This window comes from Arachis stenosperma, chromosome 2 (genome assembly GCF_014773155.1).
Source record: "Arachis stenosperma cultivar V10309 chromosome 2, arast.V10309.gnm1.PFL2, whole genome shotgun sequence".
Taxonomy (NCBI): Eukaryota; Viridiplantae; Streptophyta; class Magnoliopsida; order Fabales; family Fabaceae; genus Arachis; species Arachis stenosperma.
The window spans coordinates 47,123,789-47,151,148 of NC_080378.1; the positions used below are offsets into that span (position 1 = coordinate 47,123,789).

The window sequence follows — 27,360 nt, forward strand, 5'->3', positions numbered from 1 at the left end:
TAGTTCATACTTTATTTGAGATTTGACGATGCAAACTGGCGCTCAACTCCAGTTCCACACTGCATTCTGGAATCAAACGCCAGAAACACGTCACGAACCAGAGTTGAACGCCAAAAACACGTTACAACTTGGCATTCAACTCCAAGAGAAGCCTCTGCACGTGTAAAGTTCAAGCTCAGCCCAAGCACACACCAAGTGGGCCCCGGAAGTGGATTTCTACATCAATTAGTTACTTCTGTAAACCCTAGTAGCTAGTTTAGTATAAATAGAACTTTTAACTATTGTACTAGGAGTCTAGGCTAGTCTTTTGACCATTCGGTCTTTTGATCACATTTGGGGGCTGGCCATTCGGCCATGCCTGGACCTCTATCACTTATGTATTTTCAACGGTGGAGTTTCTACACACCATAGATTAAGGGTGTGGAGCTCTGCTGTACCTCGAGTTTTAATGCAATTACTATTACTTTCTATTCAATTCAGTTTATTCCTGTTCTAAGGTATTCGTTGCACTTCAACATGATGAATGTGATGATCCGTGACACTCATCATCATTCTCACCTATGAACGCGTGACTGACAACTACTTCCATTCTACCTTAGACCGGGCGCGTATCTCTTGGATTCCTTAATCAGAATCTTCGTGGTATAAGCTAGAATTGATGGCGGCATTCACTAGAATCCGTAAAGTCTAAACGTTGTCTATGGTATTCCGAGTAGGATTCAGGGATTGAATGACTGTGACGAGCTTTAAACTCGCGATTGTTGGGCGTGATGACAAACACAAAAGGATCAAGGGATTCTATTCCGATATGATCAATAACCGACAGATGATTAGCCGTGGTGTGACCACTACAAGCAAAAAGGCCTATAGCCACGCTTTTTTCTTGCCACGCTTCAAAAGCGTGGCCAAAAGTGGTCAATGGCCACGCTTTTATGAGGGTGGCGATAGATTAGAGTTTTGGCCACTTTTTTTTCCCACACTTTAAAAGCGTGGCAAAAAGGCTCAACGGCCACGCTTTTGTAAGGGTGGCAATTGATTAGAGAAAAGGCCACGGTTTTTTCTGCCACGCTTCAAAAGCGTGGCCATAGAGAGAAACAAGGACATTTTAAAAGCGTGGCGACAGGGTTTCATTACGGCCATGCTTACAAAACGTGGCTATATGCTGGTACACTTTTGCCACGCTTTAAAAGCGTGGCCAAAAGTTTCTTTTCTGCCACGCTTCAAAAGCGTGGCCGTAGAGAGCAACAATAACGTTTTAAAAGCGTGGTGAGAGGGGCCCCAACCGATTGACCCAAAACCGGCTCCCAAACCCGGCTCCCAACTTGGCCCAAACCCGGCCCCCAACCCTGTCCCCAACCCTAATCTCTCTTTCCCATTTGAAACCATTAACCCTAATCTCTCTTTCACCTTCGAAACTACGTACAGAGAGCTCCTCCCTTCGCCCTTCGCCCTTCGCCCTTCGCCCTTCGCACTTCGCCCTTCGCCTTTGCCGTTCACCTTTGCCTTCGCTCTTTCTTGTTCATCTTCGAATCATTGTGGATCTCTCTATTCACCTTCAAGCTCCAGCAAACATGGGCGACGGCAAGCTCCTCCCTCTTCTTCTCCTCCAAGCCCTCGAATTCCAAATGTATGATCGGTTTTTCTCTTTTTATTTTCTCAATTTTTCCGTTGTTTTTACTTTTAGGGCTTTCTCTGATTCGTTCTCTCTGGTCGCATGTTCCTTCTTGGTTAAATGATAATGCTGAACACGCGTTGCTTGCGATGCTGTGGACGTACGGGGTTTTTTTCTGGAATGACAAAGCCACAAAGGTGCACTCTATTCACTATATTCTCCTATGATTTTTGACATCTTATGTTGACTGTTAACATATGTTGTTCGCAAGTAATAATGGATTCCATGAACTTTTTCCTACTATGATGAATGCTGATGATGATGAATGAATGAAATGTCTCAGCCACGTGAGACACAAGGCTTCTGTAATTTACTCGTGTTGGTGTCAGAAAGAGTAAAATCTATCTTCTTCCTTGTGCAGTTGTGAATGATTGAAGTCAAAACCATATTTTATGCTGATAAATGGAATTATAGAAGTTGACTAGAACCAAATATTAATCTCATTATTTAAGTACATTAAATTGATGTTTTTAATTTTTATTTTAAACTAGTTATTTTAATTTTAATTTTATTTGGTGGATTGGTGTTTTTTAAGTTAAGAGTATTACTTAATTTGTATGGACGATGATGAATGAGCATTATTTCATCATCACTTTATTTGTGTGTCTTGAATAATACAATGGTGGCCTGGAGCCTAAAACAGTTGCATTGTTAAGACCAGCATCTTAGCATTTTTTTTATTTCTTTTTAATTCTCCGTTTGATGCTTGTTAAGTGATTATATGTGATAGTGTGTGTGTGCGTCTGTGAGATGATATGGTTGAAACTCCCGTGCTCATTTTAAGGGACTAACGTCACTCACTTATTAGCGTCAATTGTATTTTGTTTTGGATTCTTCTCTCCACTTTGCATAAAAACTCGCTTATGATGAAAGATGCTGAAGTCACATAAAAAGTGTGTTTTCTTGCTGGTTTTGGTATTCCATTAATTCTCACTGTTTTTTGCTTTTGCCTAAAAAATATTTTCACCACTAATGGCTTTCTTTATTATTAGCTTTCCCTTGAAGAGATTTTAAGTTACTGACTTTATATGATGTCATTTCTATTGGTGGACTGTGACTTCGTGAATGAATTTTAAGATAATCATACAATTGTCTTACTTATCAATACTTGATATGATGTCGTTTATTTGAACTAATTAGTTACCTTTATTCTTTTTCAGCATGGCACTATCGGGGCACTTGTCCAAGATTCTGTTAAGAGCCACTACTAGACCCTATTTTACTGTTTTCCCTTCCCTTCCCCTGCTCCAATTCCCTGCTTCCCAGGTTTCCCTTTCATCTCATTTGATTTTATTTCTGTTTGATTAATCTGGTTTAGCTCATTCTGTTTAGCTTGTTTAGTTTAACTAATTTAGTTTAGTTGAATTAGGTGGTTAGAGAATTTGGACTGGTTAGTGGATGTAGGTTTTGTTTTGTTTACTGCTGCTGTTCAGAATGAATTTGTCTTTCCACTGAAAGCTGCCCTGGATGAACTTATTTATTGTGCTATTTTGGTGTTGATTTCTGGACTTGTGATTGTTGTTTGTTGTATTTTTTTTCCATTGTCCAAAATAGATGCTGTGGAAGTGTTACTGTTTCATTAATTTTTCTTGGTTTGTTGTTGCTGAGTTCTGCTCTGCTTGTTGCTTGGTCCATATTATATGAACTGCAATGATTTCAGTTTGTGGAACTTGTTAAGTCATATGAATTCTGTTTGCTGCTTGCTTGAACCTGGGAAACATGTTATTTACTGCTGCTGTTTAATAAGTGTTGCTGCTTCGTGCCATGTGTTAGCAACTCGTTTCCTTGTTGCGATTCTTTGTGCTTATTATGCATTCATGCTCATTACATCCTTAATCATTGGTTGCTGCTGATTTTACTGTTTTCCCTTCCCTTCCCCTGCTCCAATTCCCTGCTTCCCAGGTTCCCTTTTCATCTCATTTGATTTTATTTCTGTTTGATTAATCCGGTTTAGCTTATTCTGTTTAGCTTATTTAGTTCAACTAATTTAGTTTAGCTGAATTAGGTGGTTAGATAATTTGGACTGGTTAGTGGATGTAGGTTTTGTTTTGTTTACTGCTGCTGTTCAGAATGAATTTGTCTTTCCTCTGAAAGCTGCCCTGGATGAACTTGTTTATTGTGCTGTTTTGGTGTTAATTTCTGGACTTGTGATTGCTGTTTGTTGTATTTTTTTCCATTGTCCAAAATAGATGTTGTGGAAGTGTTACTGTTTCATTAATTTTTCTTGGTTTGTTGTTGCTGAGTTCTGCTCTGCTTGTTGCTTGGTCCATATTATATGAACTGCAATGATTTCAGCTTGTGGAACTTGTTATGTCATATGAATTCTGTTTGCTGCTTGCTTGAACCTGGGAAACATGTTATTTACTGCTGCTGTTTAATAAGTGTTGCTGCTTCGTGCCATGTGTTAGCAACTCGTTTCCTTGTTGCGATTCTTTGTGCTTATTATGCATTCATGCTCATTACATCCTTAATCATTGGCTGCTGCTGATTTTACTGTTTTCCCTTCCCTTCCCCTACTCCAATTCCCTGCTTCCCAGGTTCCCCTTTCATCTCATTTGATTTTATTTCTGTTTGATTAATCCGGTTTAGCTTATTCTGTTTAGCTTATTTAGTTCAACTAATTTAGTTTAGTTGAATTAGGTGGTTAGAGAATCTGGATTGGTTAGTGGATGTAGGTTTTGTTTTATTTACTGCTGCTGTTCGGAATGAATTTGTCTTTCCTCTGAAAGCTGCCCTAGATGAACTTGTTTATTGTGCTATTTTGGTGTTGATTTCTGGACTTGTGATTGCTGTTTGTTGTATTTTTTTTTCATTGTCCAAAATAGATGCTGTGGAAGTGTTACTGTTTCATTAATTTTTCTTGGTTTGTTGTTGCTGAGTTCTGCTCTGCTTGTTGCTTGGTCCATATTATATGAACTGTAATGATTTTAGTTTGTGGAACTAGTTAAGTCATATGAATTCTGTTTGCTGCTTGCTTGAACCTGGGAAACATGCTATTTACTACTGCTGTTTAATAAGTGTTGCTGCTTCGTGCCATGTGTTAGCAACTCGTTTCCTTGTTGCGATTCTTTGTGCTTATTATGCATTCATGCTCATTACATCCTTAATCATTGGCTGCTGCTGATTTTACTGTTTTCCCTTCCCTTCCTCTGCTCCAATTCCCTGCTTCCCAAGTTCCCCTTTCATCTCATTTGATTTTATTTCTGTTTGATTAATCCGGTTTAGCTCATTCTGATTTTGTTGTGTGATCATACAATTGCACTTGGATTCTTTTGCAATAATTATTCATGGATCTTATTTTTCATTTTCTTTTCACTATTAAGTAAATAATTAAATTAATTTCACATTGTACAAAAGCACATGGGACTGTGGCCTAAAACATTGGATATCTGAAACTAAATAGAAATTAAATTGATGTTTACAATGAGAAGAATTTCTGCTAATTCTGAGAGATTAAGGTTATTCATTTGTTTGTGATAGAAAACATTGTGTCCCTACTTTGATGTGGTTTCTGATGCTTGCATTGTGCTGCCATTATCTAATATAATCTGAAATTCTGAACAGCCATTTGAATTTGTATTTGCATTTCTCAATCATGCACTATTATTATATTGTCTATTGTTAATTCAAGTATAGTACACATGTCCTTTTTTTTTCTTTTAGCCAAAAAAAAGCCTGAAAATATATAGAATAACATTGGAAGTATTATTTTTGCAGTAACAACCACTAACAACACTAAAGCTATTGAGAGAGAAGAAGAACAAGTTTGAAGAGGTTCCACTGTTTTGGCTTTGGTCTTTCCTCCCTGCTGGTGCCTTCGTCTCTGTCATTCCCTACTCAGTCTTCTCTGCCATTAGTCACAGATTTTGCAGTTTATTGCTTAGTTTTAAGGTGTGGAGCCTGGACCATAGTAGTAGCTTCATCCACACTGAACATAAAACTTTCATTATTCTTTTTTCTTTTTTTCTTTTTTCCTTTTTTTTTCCATACCACATAAATTGGAGCACATACATCCACATTCCACTGTTCTTCTTCCTTTTTCCTTTATATCATTTATTTATATTTATAATTATAATGTCATTCTATTTTTTTTATAAAATTATATACAGTTTTTTATTTTTAATAGCATCTTTCAATTTATAAGGGTAAGAACTAATTCGTCACAAATTTCTTTTTAAAATTTGTTGTTAGCCAATAGATTATTATATATATAAGAAGGAACTCAAATTTTTTGCACTTACTTAAATAGACAATAAATTAATTACTTGACCAACTTAAGTAAGTTTTGTTGTATAATTCTTTTATATAGAAAAAAAAGATTTAGATAAAAATGGTTATCCCTTCACTTTTTTGTCTAAGAAAAAACAGATTTAGAAAAATAATATTTTAAAATTGGGAATGCTATTAAATACTATTAAATGAATTAGGTCATTTAAGGACATTCTACTCTCTTACTATTTTTAATTAGCTGTTTGGGTTTCAATGTAGCTTATTATAGTGTTAGATGTGTGGAGCCACTTGAGGAGAGATAATTGTTTCATTTTATCTCATGATCGAACATGTGAATAATTACTAATAGAATTTATTTGTTAAAAAATGATTTATTTATACTAAAAAATATTAAACATATTTATATTTTAATATTTACTTAAGTCTTAGTCTATTTTTGTTCAGGCTTTCGATAGTTATCTATCCACTACTACTGCCACTTCTTTGTTCTGCTGCTCCTGTGGTAATATGATAATCTGCTGCTGCTGAGTAGCTGTTCGCTGACGCTGCTACCTTTCTAATTCAACTTCTGCTCTGCTACCATTTTGTTGCTGTTGTGGAACGGATTAAGATAGTAATTAAGGTTGGTTTATGCAAATTTAAATACATATATTAATTTGTTATTGATGTCATGCGTGCAACTTGGTGCTTTCCTGAGGCACTCATCACTTTAAGCACTTCTTTAAGCATTGCTAAAATTCAATTTTCTCTGTTATTTTATGTCTAATGCCTTCAAAGTATTTTCAAGGCTTGCACAATATTGTCTCTTAGTTAAGTAGGAAGCTAGATTTGCAGTTAGTGAGACGAACAGTAAGGACTTCAATTTAGAAACTTAGCTATCTACGTGAAATATATAGGTTTTCGATGGATATGTCAAAAGACTGGATGGATACACCACATCATGAGAAAGAATATCAAGTTGGTGTAGAAAGATTTTTACACTTTGCTTTCTCATCAAAGGGAGTTCCTCAAGGGGAAGAAATTCAATGCCCTTGTGCAAAGTGTTGTAATATATTTTGGTTAAAGAGAGATGACGTATATGATCATCTAATATACCACGGTTTTGTAAAAGGTTATAGGCGGTGGTTTAATCATGGGGAATCACTTTTTGCTATGGATATTGACAGTGACATAGGCGGTGAATATAACTGCAATGATAACATTGATGAGTTGTTACGTGATAGATTTCGAGATAATACACAAGTTGACGGACAAAACATGGGGCCTAACGAATGTGCAAAGGAATTTTATAAATTGGTAGACGAGGCAAGCCAAGAACTATACCCCGGGTGTAAAGGATTCACAAGATTATCCTTTACCATTCGTCTTTACTTGTTAAAATGCTTGCATGGTTTGAGTAATGCGTCATTTACTTCTCTCTTGAAATTATTGAAAAAAGCAATGCCATATTTGAATATTCCTATTTCTTTTGATAAAACCAAGAATATGGTGAAGAACTTGGGTCTTGACTACCAAAATATCGATGCATGTCGCAATGACTGCATGTTGTATCGGAACGGGTATGAAAATGACTCATCTTGTCATGTCTGTGGAACATCCCGTTATATTGAGCATCATGAAGAAGAGGATGATGTTACCTTGTCTAGAAAGCCTCACAAAGTTGCTGTGAAAACTCTAAGGCATTTCCCTTTGATTCCCAGACTTTAACGGCTTTTTATGTGCACAAGAACTGTCGAAGCTATGTCTTGGCATCACAATGAGCGTGTTAAAAACATGGTGAATCTTGGAAAGCATTTGACAATCGACATGAAAATTTTGCAAAGGAGCCTCGTAATGTGAGACTTGGATTAGCAAGCTACGGATTCAATCCATTCCAAACTTTGAGCAGTACACATAGTACATGGCCTGTTGTTCTGATGGTGTATAATCTACCCCCTTGGATGAGCATGAAGCCTGATTATTTTATGCTATCTTTACTCATTTCTGGACCACAATCACCGAGAAATGACATTGATATCTATCTTCAACCGTTGATTAAAGAATTAAAAGAATTATGGGAGTCAGGTGTCGAAACATATGATTCGAAAGAAAACAAAACATTCAACATGAGAGCATGCCTTTTGTGGACAATTAATGACTTCCCTGCGTATGCTATGTTATCTGGGTGGAGTACAAAGGGAAAATTGGCTTGTCCATGTTGTAATGATGAGACTTCTTCTATCTATCTGAAAAATAGTCACAAGACTGTTTATATGGATCACCGAAGGTTTTTACCCATGAATCATCCATGGAGGCATAACAAAAGATCTTTCAATGGAAAAACTGAACTCATGTCTCCACCGCAGTTATTAGAAGGTTCAGCTGTATTTGATATATTGCGAGAGGTAGATAATTCTTTTGGGAAGAAGCAAAAGAGATCAAAGAATGGCATATCAAATTGGAAAAAACGGTCAATCTTTTTTGATTTACCATATTGGAAGTCCAACATGTTTAGACACAACCTTGATGTCATGCACATATAGAAGAATATAGTTGATAGCATAATTGGAACTCTTTTAGATATTCCCGAAAAGACAAAAGATCATGCAGCTGCTCGTTTTGACCTTAAAGACATGGGTATCAGGAAAAACCTTCAACCAAAAGATACGAAGGATGGAAAAAAAAACTAAGTTAGCAAAGGCATGCTTTTCAATGACTCCAGCAGAGAAAATAATCTTTTGTAGTATGTTGAAAGCGGCAAAATTACCAGACGGTAGCGCTTCCAATATTGCTCGATGTGTGCATGAAACAGAAAAGAAGATTTCCGGTTATAAGACCCATGATGCTCATTTCATGTTGCATTACTTGTTGCAAGTACCAATCAAGAGCATACTTCCTGACCATGTTGCCATCGCTCTAGTTCGATTATGTTCATTTTTTCGCCGAATATGTCAGAAGGTAATTAGCCTGGATGAGGTAGTTAACTTAGAAGCAGAGATTGCTGAGACATTATGCCAATTGGAGAGGATTTTTCCTCCTAGCTTTTTTGACATAATGGTGCACTTGCCTATTCATTTGGCAAATAAGGTGAGGTTAGGTGGTCCAGTTCAATATCGTTGGATGTACCCTGTTGAACGGTATATGTGCACACTAAAATCGTATGTTCGTAATAGAAGTCGTCCAGAAGGATCTATTGCCGAAGGATATTTGGCGAATGAGTGTATAAATTTTTGCTCAAGATATTTGCATGAAGATGTTCATACAAGATTTAATAGAATCCCTCGGAACAATGATGAGTGTGTTTCAGATGAGGTGCAAACTCCTAGTTTGTTTCCATGCAAAGGATGTCCTCTTGGTGGAAGAATGGGAAATTTGTTTATTTTAGATGAAAAATCAGAAATACAAGGTCATGCATACATCCTAAACAATTGTGATAAGATCGAAGTCTACATGAGGTATTTTGTTTTATTCATTATCATTTGTTAGATCTCAATCATCATATTTAACCTTACTAACAACTAAGACTATGAATATTTAATCTCTTCAGAGAACATGAGGAGGCAGTTAATGATAACAATCTACAAAGAACAAAGTGGGAGAAAACTAAGGACCGCAGTCAACAATTTTCAGAATGGTTTAAAATTCGTGCCATGAAAAAGGATGTGCCTAGTTGGGCAAAAGGGTTGGCTAGGGGTCCAAATCGAGTTGCAAAAAGATTTTCAGGTTATATTATCAATGGGTATAGATTCCATACAAGGCACCGTGATGCGAGACGTAAAACTCAAAATAGTGGTGTCACATTAGAGGCATTGACGCCTAGTTTTGCTAGTGTGAAAGATAAGAACCCAATTGAAGCAAAAGTATCCTACTATGGTAGAATAGTTGATACGTTTGAGTTAGATTATTATGGCCAATTTAAGGTAGTCTTGTTTAAGTGTGAGTGGTATACAGTTGCAAAAGACAACTTTGGTCTTTCATATGTGTATTTCAATAAAAAATGTTACCAAGAAGAACCATTTGTGCTGGCATCTCAAGTAAACCAATGCTTTTATGTGCAAGACCCATATGTCAATGACAAGCACTATGTTATGAAAACAATTCCAAGAGATTTATTTAGGGTAAGTGATGACCTTGAGTCTGATTCCCCCATAATATATGCAAGGGAGCCATGCGAACCTGAAGTAATTCCAAGTCTTCCAAATGATAATGGCAAAATTGATCTAGTTAGGAATGATCTACGAGCAACTATTATAGATATGGATCTAAACATGTTTGCCAAACAATATTGCGAGGAAGACGAGGAAATCGAATATGAGTACATAGAGGACTTTGACTCTAAAACATCTTGACAAGTTTTTTGGTAGAATCCTTATGAGCAGATAATTTATACGCTTTTTGGCATTGTTTTTAGTATGCTTTTAGTATGTTTTAGTTAGTTTTTATTAGTTTTTATTTAAAATTCACTTTTCTGGACTTTACTATGAGTTTGTGTGTTTTTCTGTGATTTCAGGTATTTTCTGGTTAAAATTGAGGGACCTGATCAAAAATCTGATTCAGAGGCTGAAAAGGGCTGCAGATGCTGTTGGATTCTGACCTCCCTACACTCAACGTGGAATTTCTGGAGCTACAGAAACCCAATTGGCGCGCTCTCAATTGATTTAGAAAGTAGACATCCAGGGCTTTCCAACAATATATAATAGTCCATACTTTGCCCGAGATTTGATGGCCCAAACAGGCGTTCCAAGTCAGCTTCTGAATTCCTGGCGTTAAACGCCAGAACTGGCACAAAAGTGGGAGTTAAACACCCAAACTGGCACAAAAGCTGGCGTTTAACTCCAAGAAAAGTCCCTACACATGGAAGCTTCAATGCTCAGCCCAAGCACACACCAAGTGGGCCCGGAAGTAGATTTTTACGTCATTTACTCATTTCTGTAAACCCTAGGCTACTAGTTCTCTATAAATAGGACCTTTTGCTATTGTATTTGGGGCAATCTTTCAATCTTCGGATCATCTTTTGATCATGTTTTTATGATTGAACCCTTTTTGGGAGGCTGGTCATTCGGCCATGCCTAGACCTTGTTCTTATGTATTTTCAACGGTAGAGTTTCTACACACCATAGATTAAGGTGTGGAGCTCTGCTGTACCTCGAGTATTAATGCAATTACTATTGTTCTTCTATTCAATTCAGCTTGTTCTTGTTCTAAGATATCACTTGTTCCTCAACTTGATGAATGTGATGATCCGTGACACTCATCATCATTCTCACCTATGAACGTGTGCCTGACAACCACCTCTGTTCTACCTTAGATTGAGTGGATATCTCTTGGATTCTTTAATCAGAATCTTCGTGGTATAAGCTAGAATCCATTGGCGGCCATTCTTGAGAATCCGGAAGGTCTAAACCTTGTCTGTGGTATTTTGAGTAGGATTCAGGGATTGAATGACTGTGACGAGCTTCAAACTCGCGATTGTGGGGCGTTAGTGACAGACGCAAAAGAATCACTGGATTCTATTCCGACATGATTGAGAACCGACAGATGATTAGCCGTGCTGTGACAGAGCTCGTTGAATATTTTCACTGAGAGGACGGGACTGTAGCCATTGACAATGGTGATGCCCAACATACAGCTTGCCATGGAAAGGAGTAAGAAGGATTGGATGAAGACAGTAGGAAAGCAGAGAGACGGAAGGGACAGAGCATCTCCATACGCTTATCTGAAATTCTCACCAATGAATTACATAAGTATCTCTATCTTTTATTTTATGTTTTATTTATCTTTTAATCATTAATCCTCCATAACCATTTGAATCTGCCTGACTGAGATTTACAAGATGACCATAGCTTGCTTCATACCAACAATCTCCGTGGGATCGACCCTTACTCGCGTAAGGTTTATTACTTGGACGACCCAGTGCACTTACTGGTTAGTTGTGCGAAGTTGTGATAAAGAGTTGATATTGCAATTGAGCGTACCATGTTGATGGCGCCATTGATGATCACAATTTCGTGCACCAAGTTTTTGGCGCTGTTGCCGGGGATTGTTTGAGTTTGGACAACTGACGGTTCATCTTGTTGCTTAGATTAGGTAATTTTATTTTATGTTTAAGCTTTTTACTTTTCGAAAATTTTTCAAAAATACAAAAAAATATTTCTATTTTGTTCTTCAGAGTTTTTAAGAATGGATTCTAGAGTTTCATGATGATTTGTTGAAGTATGGCTGGCTGTGAAGCCATGTCTAATCTTTTGGACCGAGGTTTCAACTTATCATCACAAGAGCTTGTTGATTTCTATCAATTTTGCTGTTGTGAGCAATGATCTGCTAAAGCTTGGCTAGCCATTGGCCATGTCTAGTCTTTTGGACCGGAGCTTTCACTGAAAGCTTGGCTGGCTGTGAAGCCATGTCTAATTCCTGGACCGGAGTCTTAGACTAGCATTGCAATGATTCCTGGAATTCTCATTAAGAATTTTGAACCCTTGTTTTTCTTTTCCACTCAATTTTCGAAAAAGCACAAAAAAAATTTTATAAAATCTTAAAATCAAAAATATTTTTATGTTTCTTGTTTGAGTCTAATGTCTAATTTTAAGTTTGGTGTCAATTGCATGTCTTTATTCTTCTAATTTTCGAAAATTACATGCATTATGTTCTTCATTTGACCCTCAAGTTGTTCTTGATGATTTCCTTGCTCTGATCTTTAAATTCTCTTGTCTTGAGTGTTTTGTTGTTTCTCATATGCATTCTCAATTTGTTAGTGTCAATAGTATACAAACTTCTAAGTTTGGTGTCTTGCATGCATTGTTTATTTGATCTTAGTGGTATTTTGATTATTCCTCATCATTAAAAATTCAAAAAAAAATTTTTTTAATTTGTGTCCTTTCAAGTCAATAATACAGAGAATTGAAGATTCAAAACATGCAGCAGAGGAATTACACAGAAAAAGCTGGGCGTTCAAAACGCCCAGTGAAGAAGGAAAACTGGCATTTAAACGCCAGCCAGGGTACCTGGCTGGGCATTTAACGTCCAAAAAGGTAGCATTTTGGGCGTTAAACGCCAGAATGGATACCATTCTGAGCGTTAAGATGATACAAGAGGGAAGATTTTGTTTTTAATTCAAATTTTTTTCAAGTTTTCATAATTTTTCAAAATCAAATCTTTTTCAAACCATATCTTTTCAATCATATATTTTCAAAATCAATTTCTTTCCATCCTAAAAAATACTTGCCTACAATTAATGATTTGATTCAACATTTCAAGTATGTTGCCTTTTCTGTTAAGAAATGTTTAATGTTTGAATCATATCCTTTAAATTTCTTGTTAGCCAAGTCATTAATTTTAAAAATCAAATCTTTTTAAATTGTTTCTCAATCATATCTTTTCAATCATATCTTTTTAAAACCATAACTCTTCAATCATATCTTCTTAATCACATCTTTTTCCAAATAATTTTCAATCTTTTTGATTTCTAATTTCAAAATCTTTTAATTTATTTTCAAAAATTCTTCCCCTCTTCTCACATCCTTCTATTTAAGGACTAACACTCCTCCACTATCAACAATTCGAACTCTATCTCTCTTGATAAGTTCGAATTCTTCTTCTTCTACCTCCTCATTCTATTCTTCTTTTCCTCTGACATCTCAAGGAATCTCTATACTGTGACATAGAGGATTCCATATTTTCTTGTTCTCTTCTCTTTCATATGAGCAGGAGCAAAGACAAAAGCATTCTTGTTGAGGCTGACCCTGAACCTGAAAGGACCCTGAAGCGAAAGCTAAGAGAAGCTAAAGCACTACTCTCTGTAGAGGACCTAACAGAAATCTTCAAACAAGAAGAAGACATGGCAGCTGAAAACAACAATAATGCCAACAATGCAAGGAAGGTGCTGGGTGATTTTACTGCACCTACTCCTGACTTCTATGGGAGAAGCATCTCTATCCCTGCCATTGGAGCAAACAACTTTGAGCTTAAGCCTCAATTAGTTTCTCTAATGCAACAAAATTGCAAGTTCCATGGACTTCCATTGGAAGATCCTCATCCGTTTTTAGCTGAATTCTTGCAAATTTGTGACACTGTCAAGACCAATGGGGTCAACCCTGAGGTCTACAGACTTATGCTATTCCCTTTTGCTGTAAGAGACAGAGCTAGGATATGGTTTGACTCACAACCTAAAGAAAGCTTGAACTCTTGGGAAAAGCTAGTTAATGCCTTCTTGGCAAAGTTCTTTCCACCTCAAAAATTGAGTAAGCTTAGAGTGGAAGTCCAAACCTTCAGACAGAAGGAAGGTGAATCCCTCTATGAAGCTTGGGAAAGATACAAACAATTGATCAGAAAGTGTCCTTCTGACATGCTTTCTGAATGGAGCATCATAGGTATCTTCTATGATGGTCTGTCTGAAGTATCCAAGATGTCATTGGACAGCTCTGCTGGAGGATCTCTTCATCTGAAGAAGATGCCTGCAGAAGCTCAAGAACTCATTGAAATGGTTGCAAATAACCAATTCATGTACACTTCTGAAAGGAATCCTGTGAACAATGGGACGAATCAGAAGAAAGGAGTTCTTGAGATTGATATTCTGAATGCTATATTGGCTCAGAACAAAATATTGACTCAGCAAGTCAATATGATTTCTCAAAGTCTGTCTAGAATGCAAGCTGCACCAGGCAGTGCTAAGGACGCTTCATCTGAAGAAGAAGCTTATGATCCTGAGAGCCCATCAATGGAAGAGGTGAATTACATAGGAGAACCCTATGGAAACACATATAATTCTTCATGGAGAAATCATCCAAATCTCTCATGGAAGGATCAATAGAGACCTCAACAAGGTTTCAACAACAATAATGGTGGAAGAAACAGGTTTAGCAATGGCAAGCCTTTTCCATCATCTTCTCAGCAACAGACAGAGAATTCTAAGCAGAGCCACTCTGACTTAGCAACCATGGTCTCTGATCTAATCAAAACCACTCAAAGTTTTATGACTGAAACAAGGTCCCCCATTAGAAACTTGGAGGCACAAGTGGGTCAGCTGAGTAAGAAAGTTACTGAACTCCCTCCTAGTACTCTTCCAAGCAATACAGAAGAGAATACAAAAGGAGAGTGTAAGGCCATCAACATGGCCAAATTTGGAGAGGAGGAAGAGGCAGTGATCGCCACTAAGGAAGACCTCAACGGACGTCCACTGGCCTCCAAGCGGAAAATTTATACACTTTTTGGCATTGTTTTTAGTATGCTTTTAGTATGTTTTAGTTAGTTTTTATTATATTTTTATTAGTTTTTATTTAAAATTCAATTTTCTGGACTTTACTATGAGTTTGTGTGTTTTTCTGTGATTTTAGGTATTTTCTAGCTGAAATTGAGGGACCTGAGCAAAAATCTGATTCAGAGGCTGAAAAGGGCTGCAGATGCTGTTGGATTCTGACCTCTCTGCACTCGAAGTAGATTTTCTGGAGCTACAGAAGTCCAATTGGCGCGACCTCAATTGCGTTAGAAAGTAGACATCCCGGGCTTTCCAGCAATATATAATAGTCTATACTTTGCCCGAGATTTGATGGCCCAAACAGGCGTTCCAAGTCAGCTTCAGAATTCCCGGCGTTAAACGCCGGAACTGGCACAAAAGTGGGAGTTAAACGCCCAAACTGGCACAAAAGCTGGCGTTTAACTCCAAGAAAAGTCTCTACACATGGAAGCTTCAATGCTCAGCCCAAGCACACACCAAGTGGGCCCGAAAGTGGATTTTTACGTCATTTACTCATTTCTGTAAACCCTAGGCTACTAGTTCTCTATAAATAGGACCTATTGCTATTGTATTTGGGGCAATCTTTCAATCTTCGGATCATCTTTTGATCATGTTTTTATGATTGAACCCTCTTTGGGAGGCTGGCCATTCGGCCATGCCTAGACCTTGTTCTTATGTATTTTCAACGGTAGAGTTTCTACACACCATAGATTAAGGTGTGCAGCTCTGCTGTACCTCGAGTATTAATGCAATTACTATTGTTCTTCTATCAATTCAGCTTATTCTTGTTCTAAGATATCACTTGTTCCTCAACTTGATGAATGTGATGATCCGTGACACTCATCATCATTCTCACCTATGAACGTGTGCCTGACAACCACCTCCGTTCTACCTTAGATTGAGTGGATATCTCTTGGATTCCTTAATCAGAATCTTCGTGGTATAAGCTAGAATCCATTGGTGGCCATTCTTGAGAATCCGGAAGGTCTAAACCTTATCTGTGGTATTCTAAGTAGGATTCAGGGATTGAATCACTGTGACGAGCTTCAAACTCGCGATTGTGGGGCGTTAGTGACAGACGCAAAAGAATCAATGGATTCTATTCCGACATGATCAAGAACCGACAGATGAATAGCCGTGCTGTGACAGAGCGCGTTGAACATTTTCACTGAGAGGACGAGACTGTAGCCATTGACAACGGTGATGCCCAACATACAGCTTGCCATGGAAAGGAGTAAGAAGGATTGGATGAAGACAGTAGGAAAGCAGAGAGACGGAAGGGACAAAGCATCTCCATACGCTTATCTGAAATTCTCACCAATGAATTACATAAGTATCTCTATCTTTATTTTATGTTTTATTTATCTTTTAATCATTAATCCTTCATAACCATTTGAATCCGCCTGACTGAGATTTACAAGATCACCATAGCTTGCTTCATACCAACAATCTCTGTGGGATCGACCCTTACTCGCGTAAGGTTTATTACTTGGACGACCCAGTGCACTTGCTGGTTAGTTGTGCGAAGTTGTGATAAAGAGTTGAGATTGCAATTGAGCGTACCATGTTGATGGCGCCATTGATGATCACAATTTCGTGCACTAAATCCTAAACAACCCACTTTTGTTAGTTGTTTTGCTTAGTTAATTACTTGCTTCAGTTGATTATGCTCATTTAATTATTATTTAATTAGCATTTTATTCATTGTTATTATTTTGTGTATGTAGAATGGAGAAAGGGGAGATCATTAAAAGAAAGCGGATACTTACCTTAGGCCAAAAAATGAAAGGAAAAAGCCCAAAAAAAATTCCTTTGAGGTTACACAAGTGAAGTCAAGTGCTAAATTGCTAAAACAATACAATATTAAGAGAGAAAGGATCATGGCTGAAAATAACAAGGCTACCTTGCAAGCTCAAGCTCCAAAGGATCTAACAAGCAAACAACCCATCACAATAGTGGAGAATGCATTTGAAGAGCAAGTTAGGACTCCGAAGAAGACAAGGAAGGCTCAACCAACTACACTTTTTCAAGAATGCACGCATAATGGAAATGAGACAATGTTTGAAGTTGAAAAGAACTCTAAAACTAGGAATCAAAGGACTGCTGAACCTGATGCAATGGATCAAAATGACATAAATTCTGATGATGACAGAGAAGATACAAGCGAGATGAGTGCAACTTCAAATAAAAAAGGAATGAGTCTTGACATGTATTTTAAGGTACATGGGATAAATTTGGAAGATGAAGAAGATGAGGAAGATGAAGAAAATGAGCTTGATGATAATGCAAATGATGCGGGTAGTGGAGGACAAACTAGTAATGAAGGTACTTTTCTTGTTTAGTTTATTCTCTAATTAGAGCTTATATTACTTCTCAATTGAATTATGTTATTTTATTCGGACTTAGGCACAATAAAGAAGAAAACCCGTGCAAAAAGCTTCATGCCACAGATTTTAATGATCGACGAGAGGTGGTATTTTTTCAAGGGCAGCCTGTAGGTCCAACCAATGTGGTTGTATCTGACCTCAACCAACTATTGGGCACAACAGTTAGAAACCCTCATTTTGTGACTTTGTTATATACTAGTTGGCATGGTGTGTCTAATAAACTCAAAGAGGACATGTGGGAGTATGCTAATGTATGTAAATATGGCATTATAGATAATTTTTTGTTAATTTATTTATCACATTATTTGTGCTAACCGTTGATATTCTAATGTGTTGTGTTTGCATAGCAAAAGTTTATTCTTCCCATAAGTTCAAAACTGTGGGTAATGCGGGGATTTTGTGGTGCATGGAAAAAATATAAGAGAGAAATAAAAAAAGAGCATTTCGTGAAGTATAACACAAAGAAAAAAATGATAAAGAACCGACCATTAGATATTCCCGAGGTTCAATTTCGCAAACTAATTTGGTATTGGAGTCTTCCGGCCATCAAGGTAATATTGCCTTTTATTTCTTCCTATACCATCTAGCATACTATCATTAATTCTTCATGTTCCTAAACTTAGGTTGATTCTTTATATTTAGGCTATCTCTACTAAGAATACTGAAAATAGGTTAAAACAAACATGTCCTCACCGAATGGGATCCACAAATTTTGGAATAGTGTGTAAGCAGCTGGTAATATAACTTATTCTTTGTGATTTCTCTTTTATATGTATTCATGGTGTAGTTGCCAAGTTAGTATGCTTCATGTAAACTTTTCTCTATGTACTCTAGCGCGACTCTAAAGAGAACAGTGAAGAACCATCAAGGGCTGAAGTTTTCATAGCAACTCACACAAGTAAAAAAGGAAAAGAAATTGATGCTAAAACACAAGCCACAATTGTGAGTTGTTTGTATTTGTATTTTGGATATGTACATTATGAATTCTGATGTGATTTCTATCTAAATTGAGTTAATGCAACTTTGAACCTTATTGGTTGTTGCTTTTTGATAGACTGAACTTCAGAACCGCTTAGAAGCAGGAGAAAATGAAGAGGATGCATTTGTAGGAGTGTTAGGAAAGGACCAACCAGGTCGAGTTCGTTGTTATGGGGCTTCAATTACAAGAAGCTTGGTGCACGAAATTGTGATCATCAATGGCGCCATCAACATGGTACGCTCAATTGCAATCTCAACTCTTTATCACAACTTTGCACAACTAACCAGCAAGTGCACTGGGTCTTCCAAGTAATAAACCTTACGCGAGTAAGGGTCGATCCCACGGAGATTGTTGGTATGAAGCAAGCTATGGTCAACTTGTAAATCTCAGTCAGACGGATTCAAATGGTTATGGAGGATTAATGATTAAAAGATAAATAAAACATAAAATAAAGATAGAGATACTTATGTAATTCATTGGTGAGAATTTCAGATAAGCGTATGGAGATGCTCTGTCCCTTCCGTCTCTCTGCTTTCCTACTGTCTTCATCCAATCCTTCTTACTCTTTTCCATGGCAAGCTGTATGTTGGGCATCACCGTTGTCAATGGCTACAATCCCATCCTCTCTGTGAAAATGTTCAACGCACTCTGTCACAGCACGGCTAATCATCTGTCGGTTCTCGATCATGTCGGAATAGAATCCAGTGATTCTTTTGCGTCTGTCACTAACGCCCCACAATCGCGAGTTTGAAGCTCGTCACAGTCATTCAATCCTTGAATCCTACTCAGAATACCACAAACAAGGTTTAGACCTTCCGGATTCTCCTGAATACCGCCATCAATTCTAGCTTATACCACGAAGATTCTGATTAAGGAATCCAAGAGATATCCACTCAATCTAAGGTAGAACGGAGGTGGTTGTCAGGCACACGTTCATAGGTGAGAATGATGATGAGTGTCACGGATCATCACATTCATCAAGTTGAGGAATAAGTGATATCTTAGAACAAGAATAAGCTGAATTGAATAGAAGAACAATAGTAATTACATTAATACTCGAGGTACAGCAGAGCTCCACACCTTAATCTATGGTGTGTAAAAACTCCACCGTTGAAAATACATAAGAACAAGTTCTAGGCATGGCCGAGAGGCCAGCCCCCATAATCTAAGAACTAGACGTCCAAAGATGATCAAAAGATCTAAAGTGATCCAAAGATGAAAATACAATAGCAAAAGGTCCTATTTGTAGAGAACTAGTAGCTTAGGGTTTACAAAGATGAGTAAATTACATAAAAATCAACTTCCGGGCCCACTTGGTGTGTGCTTGGGCTGAGCATTGAAGCTTTCATGTGTAGAGACTTTTCTTGGAGTTAAACGTCAGCTTTTGTGCCAGATTGGGCGTTTAACTCCCATTCTTGTGCCAGTTCCGGCGTTTTACGCCAGAATTCTTGAGCTGACTTGAAACGCCTGTTTGGGCCATCAAATCTCGGGCAAAGTATAGACTATTATATATTACTGGAAAGCCCAGGATGTCTACTTTCCAACTCAATTGAGAGCGCGCCAATTGGGCTTTTGTAGCTCCAGCAAATCCACTTCGAGTGCGGGGAGGTCAGAATCTAACAGCATCTACAGTCCTTTTCAGCCTCTGAATCAGATTTTTGCTCAGGTCCCTCAATTTCAGCCAGAAAATACCTAAAATCACCGAAAAACACACAAACTCATAGTAAAGTCCAGAAAAGTGAATTTTAACTAAAAACTAATAAAAATAGAATAAAAACTAACTAAAACATACTAAAAGCATACTAAAAACAATGCCAAAAAGCGTATAAATTATCCGCTTATCAAAGCTCTCTTAAAAAATATGAGGAGATTCGCCACATAAAAGTTGAATATAACACTAAGGTCTCATCATTAGAGAAGAAGATGGATGGTGTATGTGGTTTATTAAAGGTATTGGTGCACCAACTCAACCCTGGAAGGAGTGATGAAGAGGTAGCAGCCTTAGTTCAAGCTGCCCAAGATTCTCCTTTGGATACCTCAAGTACCAAAGCAAAAAATACTCCTCGCTCCACCAAATCAACTCACATTCCACACAAAGATGATGTAGGTAAAATTATAATATTTTTATTAATAAAAATGTTGGAATATAACCAAGTACTTCAATTTTGTTTGTTGTTGCTGAATTCGAACTTGGAAGGTTCTAATATGATTTTGAATAACTATGACTGGAGGAAAGAGTTAAGTTTGTTAGAACTTGGAAGGTTCGAACTAGTTGCCATTGTTGTTCGTTTTGCATCTTCTTTTTCACTTATTTCACTTATTGGTTCCTTCTATCTGAAAATTCCGAATGCACGATTCAAATTTCAGTGTGTTGTGAAATGTTAGAGAGATATTAATGGTACTGGCTGATATCATCATATTGTGTAGGCGCATGATCAAAATTAAATAGCTGCCAGAGACCTTATGCCACATTCACATCTTTATTTTGTTAAAAATAAGTAATATATGTTTCAGTTTTAGTTTGTTAGGTTTAGGCTTGGCTCAACAATAGAATATCTAACATTGGCTGAAAGAACATGAATGTTGTATCACGTTTTCATTGATGCTATAAATCAGATTTATTTATTGAACAATAATTTGTTTGTTTGATATCAAATATAAAGGAGATTTTGAGAATCCTTGTGCAGATTAGTGGATATATGTAGCAAAATTCAATCTGATTGTTAGAACGCTTTTTATGTTACAAAAATTAAGTTTGATGTCAAATCTGATTGTTAGAAAAATTAGTGGGCTGAAGTTTACTGCATCACCCATTTTTCATTTGTCGTTGTTCATTTGTCTTTTTTATTTTGCAGGGCACAGGTCAAAACAATTTACCTTGCAATGATACATGAAGTTTTTATATCTTGGCATGAAGTACAAGAAGACTTTGATTAATTAGGAATTTTAATTCATGTATTAGGAATTTCATGAGAAGTTATGACATTCACTTTTGGTATTTTGAAGAAGACTTTGATTAGGAATTCTAATTCATGTATTAGGAATTCATGAGTAGTTATGATTTTCACTTTTGGTATTTTGTTAGTGTATGTTGTTATGTGATCACACACTTATTTTGGTGACAATTTTATGAAAGTTGGATTACATGATTATTGGTCATTGACTAAATTAAAAATTATCTATGAATTCATATAAGGTTTTATTTATGAAGATTAAAAAGGGAACTAGGTTACTGACCATCTTTTTTGCCACGCTTTAAAAACGTGGCCATATGGCCATATCTCTGTCTATTGCCACGCTTAGAAAGCCTGGCTGTATCTAAGCTTTTTCGCCACGCTTTTCAAGCGTGGCCATACCTACTCTACTACCACGCTTTCGCCACGCTTTACACGCGTGGCCGTACCTCCCCTTTTGCCACGTTTTAAAAGCGTGGCCTTATCTCCTGTTTTTGCCACGCTTTACAAGCGTGGCCATATCTGGTCTACTGCCACGCATGAAAAGCGGCGTGGCCAGATCTACCCTATCGCCACGCTTTTACAGCGTGGCCATATCTCTACCTATCGCCACGCTTTTAAAGCGTGGCCGTATTTCCCTTCTACAGCCACGCTTTTCTAAGTGGCAGTTTGTAAAAAAGCGTGGCAAACAAAAAGTGTGGCAATAGGCTGCAAAAAGCGTGGCGATAGAGCAACCGCCACCCTTTGATAGGCCACCCTTTCGAAAGCGTGGCGATAGCTCAAAAAGTGTGGCGAAAAGCTATCGCGCGTTTTTTTCAGCTTTTCGCCATGCTTTAAAAGCGTGGCAAAAGACGTGTTTTCTTGTAGCGGACAGAGCATTTGGACCATTTTCACTGAGAGGATGGGATGTAGCTATTGACAACGGTGATGCCCTACATACAACTTGCCATGGAAAGGAGTAAGAAGGATTGAAGGAAGGCAGTAGGAAAGCAGAGATCCAACAGGAAAAAACATCTCCATACACTTATCTGAAATTCTCACCAATGATTTACATAAGTATTTTTATCTTTATTTTCTGTTTATTTATTATTATTATTCAAAAACTCCATAACCATTTATTATCTGCCTGGCTGAGATTTACAAGATGACCATAGCTTGCTGCATACCAACAATCTCCGTGGGATCGACCCTTACTCACGTAAGGTTTATTACTTGGACAACCCAGTGCACTTGCTGGTTAGTTGTGCGAGGTTGTGAAGAAAGTGCTAAGTTATAAACGCGCATACCAAGTTGAATGCCATTATTAGAGATCACAATTTCGTGCACCACAAGACAATAGTTACAGTGGACCTCCTCGTGACAACCAACCTCCACCAAATTACTATGGTCAAGAGCCATTCCAGGGTGCGTACCAAGACGATAGATATGGTGGACCCCCTTGTAGTTACCAACTAGCACCACCATATGCCTATGAACCCCCTCCTCAACATAATTTTGAACCACCATACTCACAAGTTCCTTACCACCAAACACCTCCATATGACCCTAACCCATATCCACCAACCCAACCACCTTCTGAGCCACATGAACTATACATAGAACCCTGATGAGCGGATAATTTATACACTTTTTGGCATTGTTTTTAGTATGTTTTTGGTATGATCTAGTTAGTTTTTAGTATATTTTTATTAGTTTTTAGTTAAAATTCACTTTTCTGGACTTTACTATGAGTTTGTGTATTTTTCTGTGATTTCAGGTATTTTCTGGCTGAAATTGAGGGACCTGAGCAAAAATCTGATTCAGAGACTAAAAAGGATTGCAGATGCTGTTGGATTCTGACCTCCCTACACTCGAAGTGGATTTTCTGGAGCTACAGAAGCCCAATTGGCGCGCTCTCAACGGCGTTGGAAAGTAGACATCCTGGGCTTTCCAGAAATATATAATAGTTTATACTTTGCCCAAGATTTGATGGCCCAAACCGGCGTTCAAAGTCACCCTCAGGAATTCCAGCGTTAAACGCCGGAACTGGCACCTAAATGGGAGTTAAACGCCCAAACTGGCATAAAAGCTGGCGTTTAACTCCAAGAAGAGTCTCTGCACGAAAATGCTTCATTGCTCAGCCCAAGCACACACCAAGTGGGCCCGGAAGTGGATTTTTATGTCATTTACTCATTTCTGTAAACCTTAGGCTACTAGTTTTCTATAAGTAGGACCTTTTGCTATTGTATTAGAGAGCTTTTGATCATGTTCTTATGATTGAACTCACTTTGGGAGGCTGGCCATTCGGCCATGCCTAGACCTTGTTCTTATGTATTTTCAACGGTGGAGTTTCTACACACCATAGATTAAGGTGTGGAGCTCTGCTGTACCTTGAGTATTAATGCGATTACTATTGTTCTTCCATTCAATTCCGCTTGTTCTTGTTCTAAGATATCACTTGTTCTTCAACTTGATGAATGTGATGATCCGTGACACTCATCATCATTCTCACTTATGAACAAGGTGACTGACAACCACTTTTGTTCTACAAGCAACCAAGGCTCTGGTGAATATCTCTTGGATTCCTGATTGCACGATCCATGGTTGATCGCCTGACAACCGAGTGCTCGCCTGACAAACGAGCCAACCATTCCGTGAGATCAGAGTCTTCGTGGTATAGGCAAGAACTGATGGCGGCATTCAAGAGAATCCGGAAGGTCTAAACCTTGTCTGTGGTATTCTGAGTAGGAATCAATGATTGAATGACTGTGACGTGCTTCAAACTCCTAGCAGGCGGGGCGTTAGTGACAGACGCAAAAGAATCGATGGATTCTATTCCGGCCTGACCGAGAACCGACAGCTGAATTCCGCGTGCTGTGACAGAGCATATGCAATCGTTTTCACTGAGAGGATGGGAGGTAGCCATTAACAACGGTGAAACCCTACACGAGCTTGCCATGGAAAGGAATAAGAAGGATTGGATGAAGACAGTAGGAAAGCAGAGAGACGGAAGGGAAGGCATCTTCATGCGCTTATCTGAAGTTCCTACCAATGAATTACATAAGTATCTCTATCTTTATCTTTATGTTTTATGCGTTCATCACCATTATACATTTGAGTTTGCCTGACTAAGATTTACAAGATGACCATAGCTTGCTTCATACTAACAATCTCCGTGGGATCGACCCTTACTCGCGTAAGGTTTATTACTTGGACGACCCAGTGCACTTGCTGGTTAGTTGTGCGAAGTTGTGTAATGCCATGGAATTGAGCTACCAAGTTTTTGGAGTTCATGACCGGGGATTATGAGAGTTGTGAAAAGTATTGTTCACAATTTCGCGCACCAAGTTTCTGGCGCCGTTGCCGGATTTTGTTCAAGTTTTGAGCAAGCTTTTTGTCCGGTAACATCAGTGCCAAAATCCGACAACAGCACCAAGTTTTTGGCGCCGTTGCCGGGGATTGTTCAGTTTGGACAACTGAAGGTTCATCTTGTTGCTTAGATTAGGTATTTTTTTTCGAAATTCTTGAAGATGAATTCTAGAGTTTCATGATGATTTGTTGAAGTCTGGCTGGCTGAGAAGCCATGTCTAATCTCATTGGACCGAGATTTCAACTTATCATCACAAGAGCTTGTTGATTTTTATCAATCTTGCTTTTGGAGCAGTGATCTGCTAAGGCTTGGCTGGCCTCTGGCCATGTCTAGTGTTTTGGACCGAAGCTTTCTTTGAAAGCTTGGCTGGCTGTGAAGCCATGTCTAATTCCTGGACCGGAGTCTTAGACTAACATTGCACTGATTCCTGGAATTCTCATTAAGAATTTTGATATCTTTTTCCACTTAATTTTCGAAAAACACAAAAAAATCAAAAAAATCATAAAATCCAAAAATTTCTTGTTCGAGTCTAGTGTCTCATCTTAAGTTTGGTGTCAATTGCATGCATTAATTCATGTGTCCTAGTGATCTTCAAGATGTTCTTGATAATTTCCGTGCTCTAATCTTTGAATTCTCTTGACTTGAGTGTTTTGTGAGTCTCATATGCATTCTCATTTTGTTAGTGTCAGTAGTATACAAACTGCTAAGTTTGGTGTCCTGCATGCATTGTTATTTGATTCTTGTTACATTTTGATTTTTCCTTATTATTAAAAATCCAAAAATATTTTTAATTTGTGTCTTTTCAAGTCAATGATACAGAGAATTGAAGATTCAGAACATACAGCAGAGGAATTTCACAGAAAAAGCTGGGCGTTCAAAACGCCCAGTGAAGAAGGACAGACTGGCGTTTAAACGCCAGCCAGGGTACCTGGTTAGGCGTTTAACGCCCAAAAGGGTATAGTTTTGGGCGTTAAACGCCAGAATGTGCACCATTCTGGGCGTTTAACGCCAGGATGGCACAAGGGGGAGGATTTTGTTTTCAAATCAAATTTTTTTTAAGTTTTCAAAAGTTTTTCAAAATCAAATCTTTTTCAAATCATATCTTTTCAATCAAATGTTTTCAAAATCAATTTCTTTCTTTTTTCAAAGATACTTGCTATCAACTAATGATTTGATTCAACAAATCAAGTATGTTGCCTTTTCTGTTGAGAAAGGTTTAATGTTTGAATCATATCTTTTCTTGATAGCCAAGTTATTAATTTTTAAAATCAAATCTTTTTAAAATTGTTTTCAAATCATATCTTCTCAATCACATTTTTTTAAACCAATCATATCTTCTTAACCACATCTTTTTCAAAATAGTTTTCAATCAAATCTTTTTGATTTCTAATTTCAAAATCTTTTTCAAAAATCATTTTATTTCTTTTCCACTTTCATTTTTTTCGAAAATTAAGTAATGTTTTTCAAAAATGTTTTCAAAATCTTTCACTTAATTTTCGAAAATTACTTCCCTTCTTCTCACATCCTTCTATTTATGGACTAACACTATTCCTTAATGTAAAATTCGAACTCCATCTCCTTTGATAAGTTCGAATTTTCTACTTCTGTCTTCTACTCTTCTTTTTCTCTGACACTTCAAGGAATCTCTATACTGTGACATAGAGAATTCCACATTTTCTTGTTCCCTTCTCTTTCTTATGAGCAGGAGCAAAGACAAAAGCATTCTTGTTAAGCCTGATCCTGAACCTGAAAGGACCTTGAAGAGAAAGCTAAGAGAAGCCAAAGCACAACTCTCTTTAAAGGACCTGACCGAATTCTTCAAAGAAGAAGAACACATGGCAGCCGAAAACAACAATGCCAACAATGCAAGGAAGGTGCTGGGTGACTTTGCTGCACCTACTCCCAACTTTTATGGGAGAAGCATCTCTATCCCTGCCATTGGAGCAAACAACTTTGAGCTTAAGCCTCAATTAGTTTCTCTAATGCAACAGAATTGCAAGTTCCATGGACTTCCATTGGAAGATCCTCATCAGTTTTTAGCAGAGTTCTTGCAAATCTGTGACACTGTCAAGACTAATGGGGTAGACCCTGAGGTCTACAGACTTATGCTATTCCCTTTTGCTGTAAGAGACAGAGCTAGAACATGGTTGGACTCTCAACCTAAAGAAATCCTGGACTCATGGGAAAAGCTAGTCAATGCCTTCTTGGCAAAGTTCTTTCCACCTCAAAAATTGAGTAAGCTTAGAGTGGAAGTCCAAACCTTCAGACAGAAGGATGGAGAATCCCTCTATGAAGCTTGGGAAAGATACAAACAATTGATCAGAAAATGTCCTTCTGACATGCTTTCTGAATGGAGCATCATAGGAATTTTCTATGATGATCTCTCTGAACTATCCAAGATGTCTTTGGATAGCTCTGCTGGAGGATCTCTTCATTTGAAGAAGACGCCTACAAAAGCTCAAGAGCTGATTGAAATGGTTGCAAATAACCAATTCATGTACACTTCTGAAAGGAATCCTGTGAACAATGGGACTAATCAGAAGAAAGGAGTCCTTGAGATTGATACTCTGAATGCCATTCT

General features: G+C 37.7%; 1 protein-coding gene and 2 non-coding genes across 3 annotated transcripts; 1 reads left to right on the forward strand and 2 right to left on the reverse strand.

Annotated features, from left to right (window-relative positions):
- Positions 1 to 6,805: 6,805 nt before the first annotated feature.
- LOC130962854 (uncharacterized) lies at positions 6,806 to 10,230 on the forward strand. The gene is made up of 5 exons (XM_057889013.1): positions 6,806 to 7,567; positions 7,726 to 8,286; positions 8,425 to 8,518; positions 8,652 to 9,336; positions 9,429 to 10,230. The coding sequence occupies exons 1-5, from the start codon at positions 6,806 to 6,808 to the stop codon at positions 10,228 to 10,230; spliced, it is 2,904 nt and encodes a 967-aa protein (XP_057744996.1).
- A 3,890-nt stretch (positions 10,231 to 14,120) lies between these two features.
- Positions 14,121 to 14,228, reverse strand: LOC130964078 (small nucleolar RNA R71). Its single transcript, XR_009080188.1, has one exon. It is a non-coding gene; the product is annotated as a small nucleolar RNA R71 (small nucleolar RNA).
- A 12,788-nt stretch (positions 14,229 to 27,016) lies between these two features.
- LOC130964842 (small nucleolar RNA R71) lies at positions 27,017 to 27,124 on the reverse strand. Its single transcript, XR_009080911.1, has one exon. It is a non-coding gene; the product is annotated as a small nucleolar RNA R71 (small nucleolar RNA).
- Between the last annotated feature and the right edge of the window lie 236 nt (positions 27,125 to 27,360).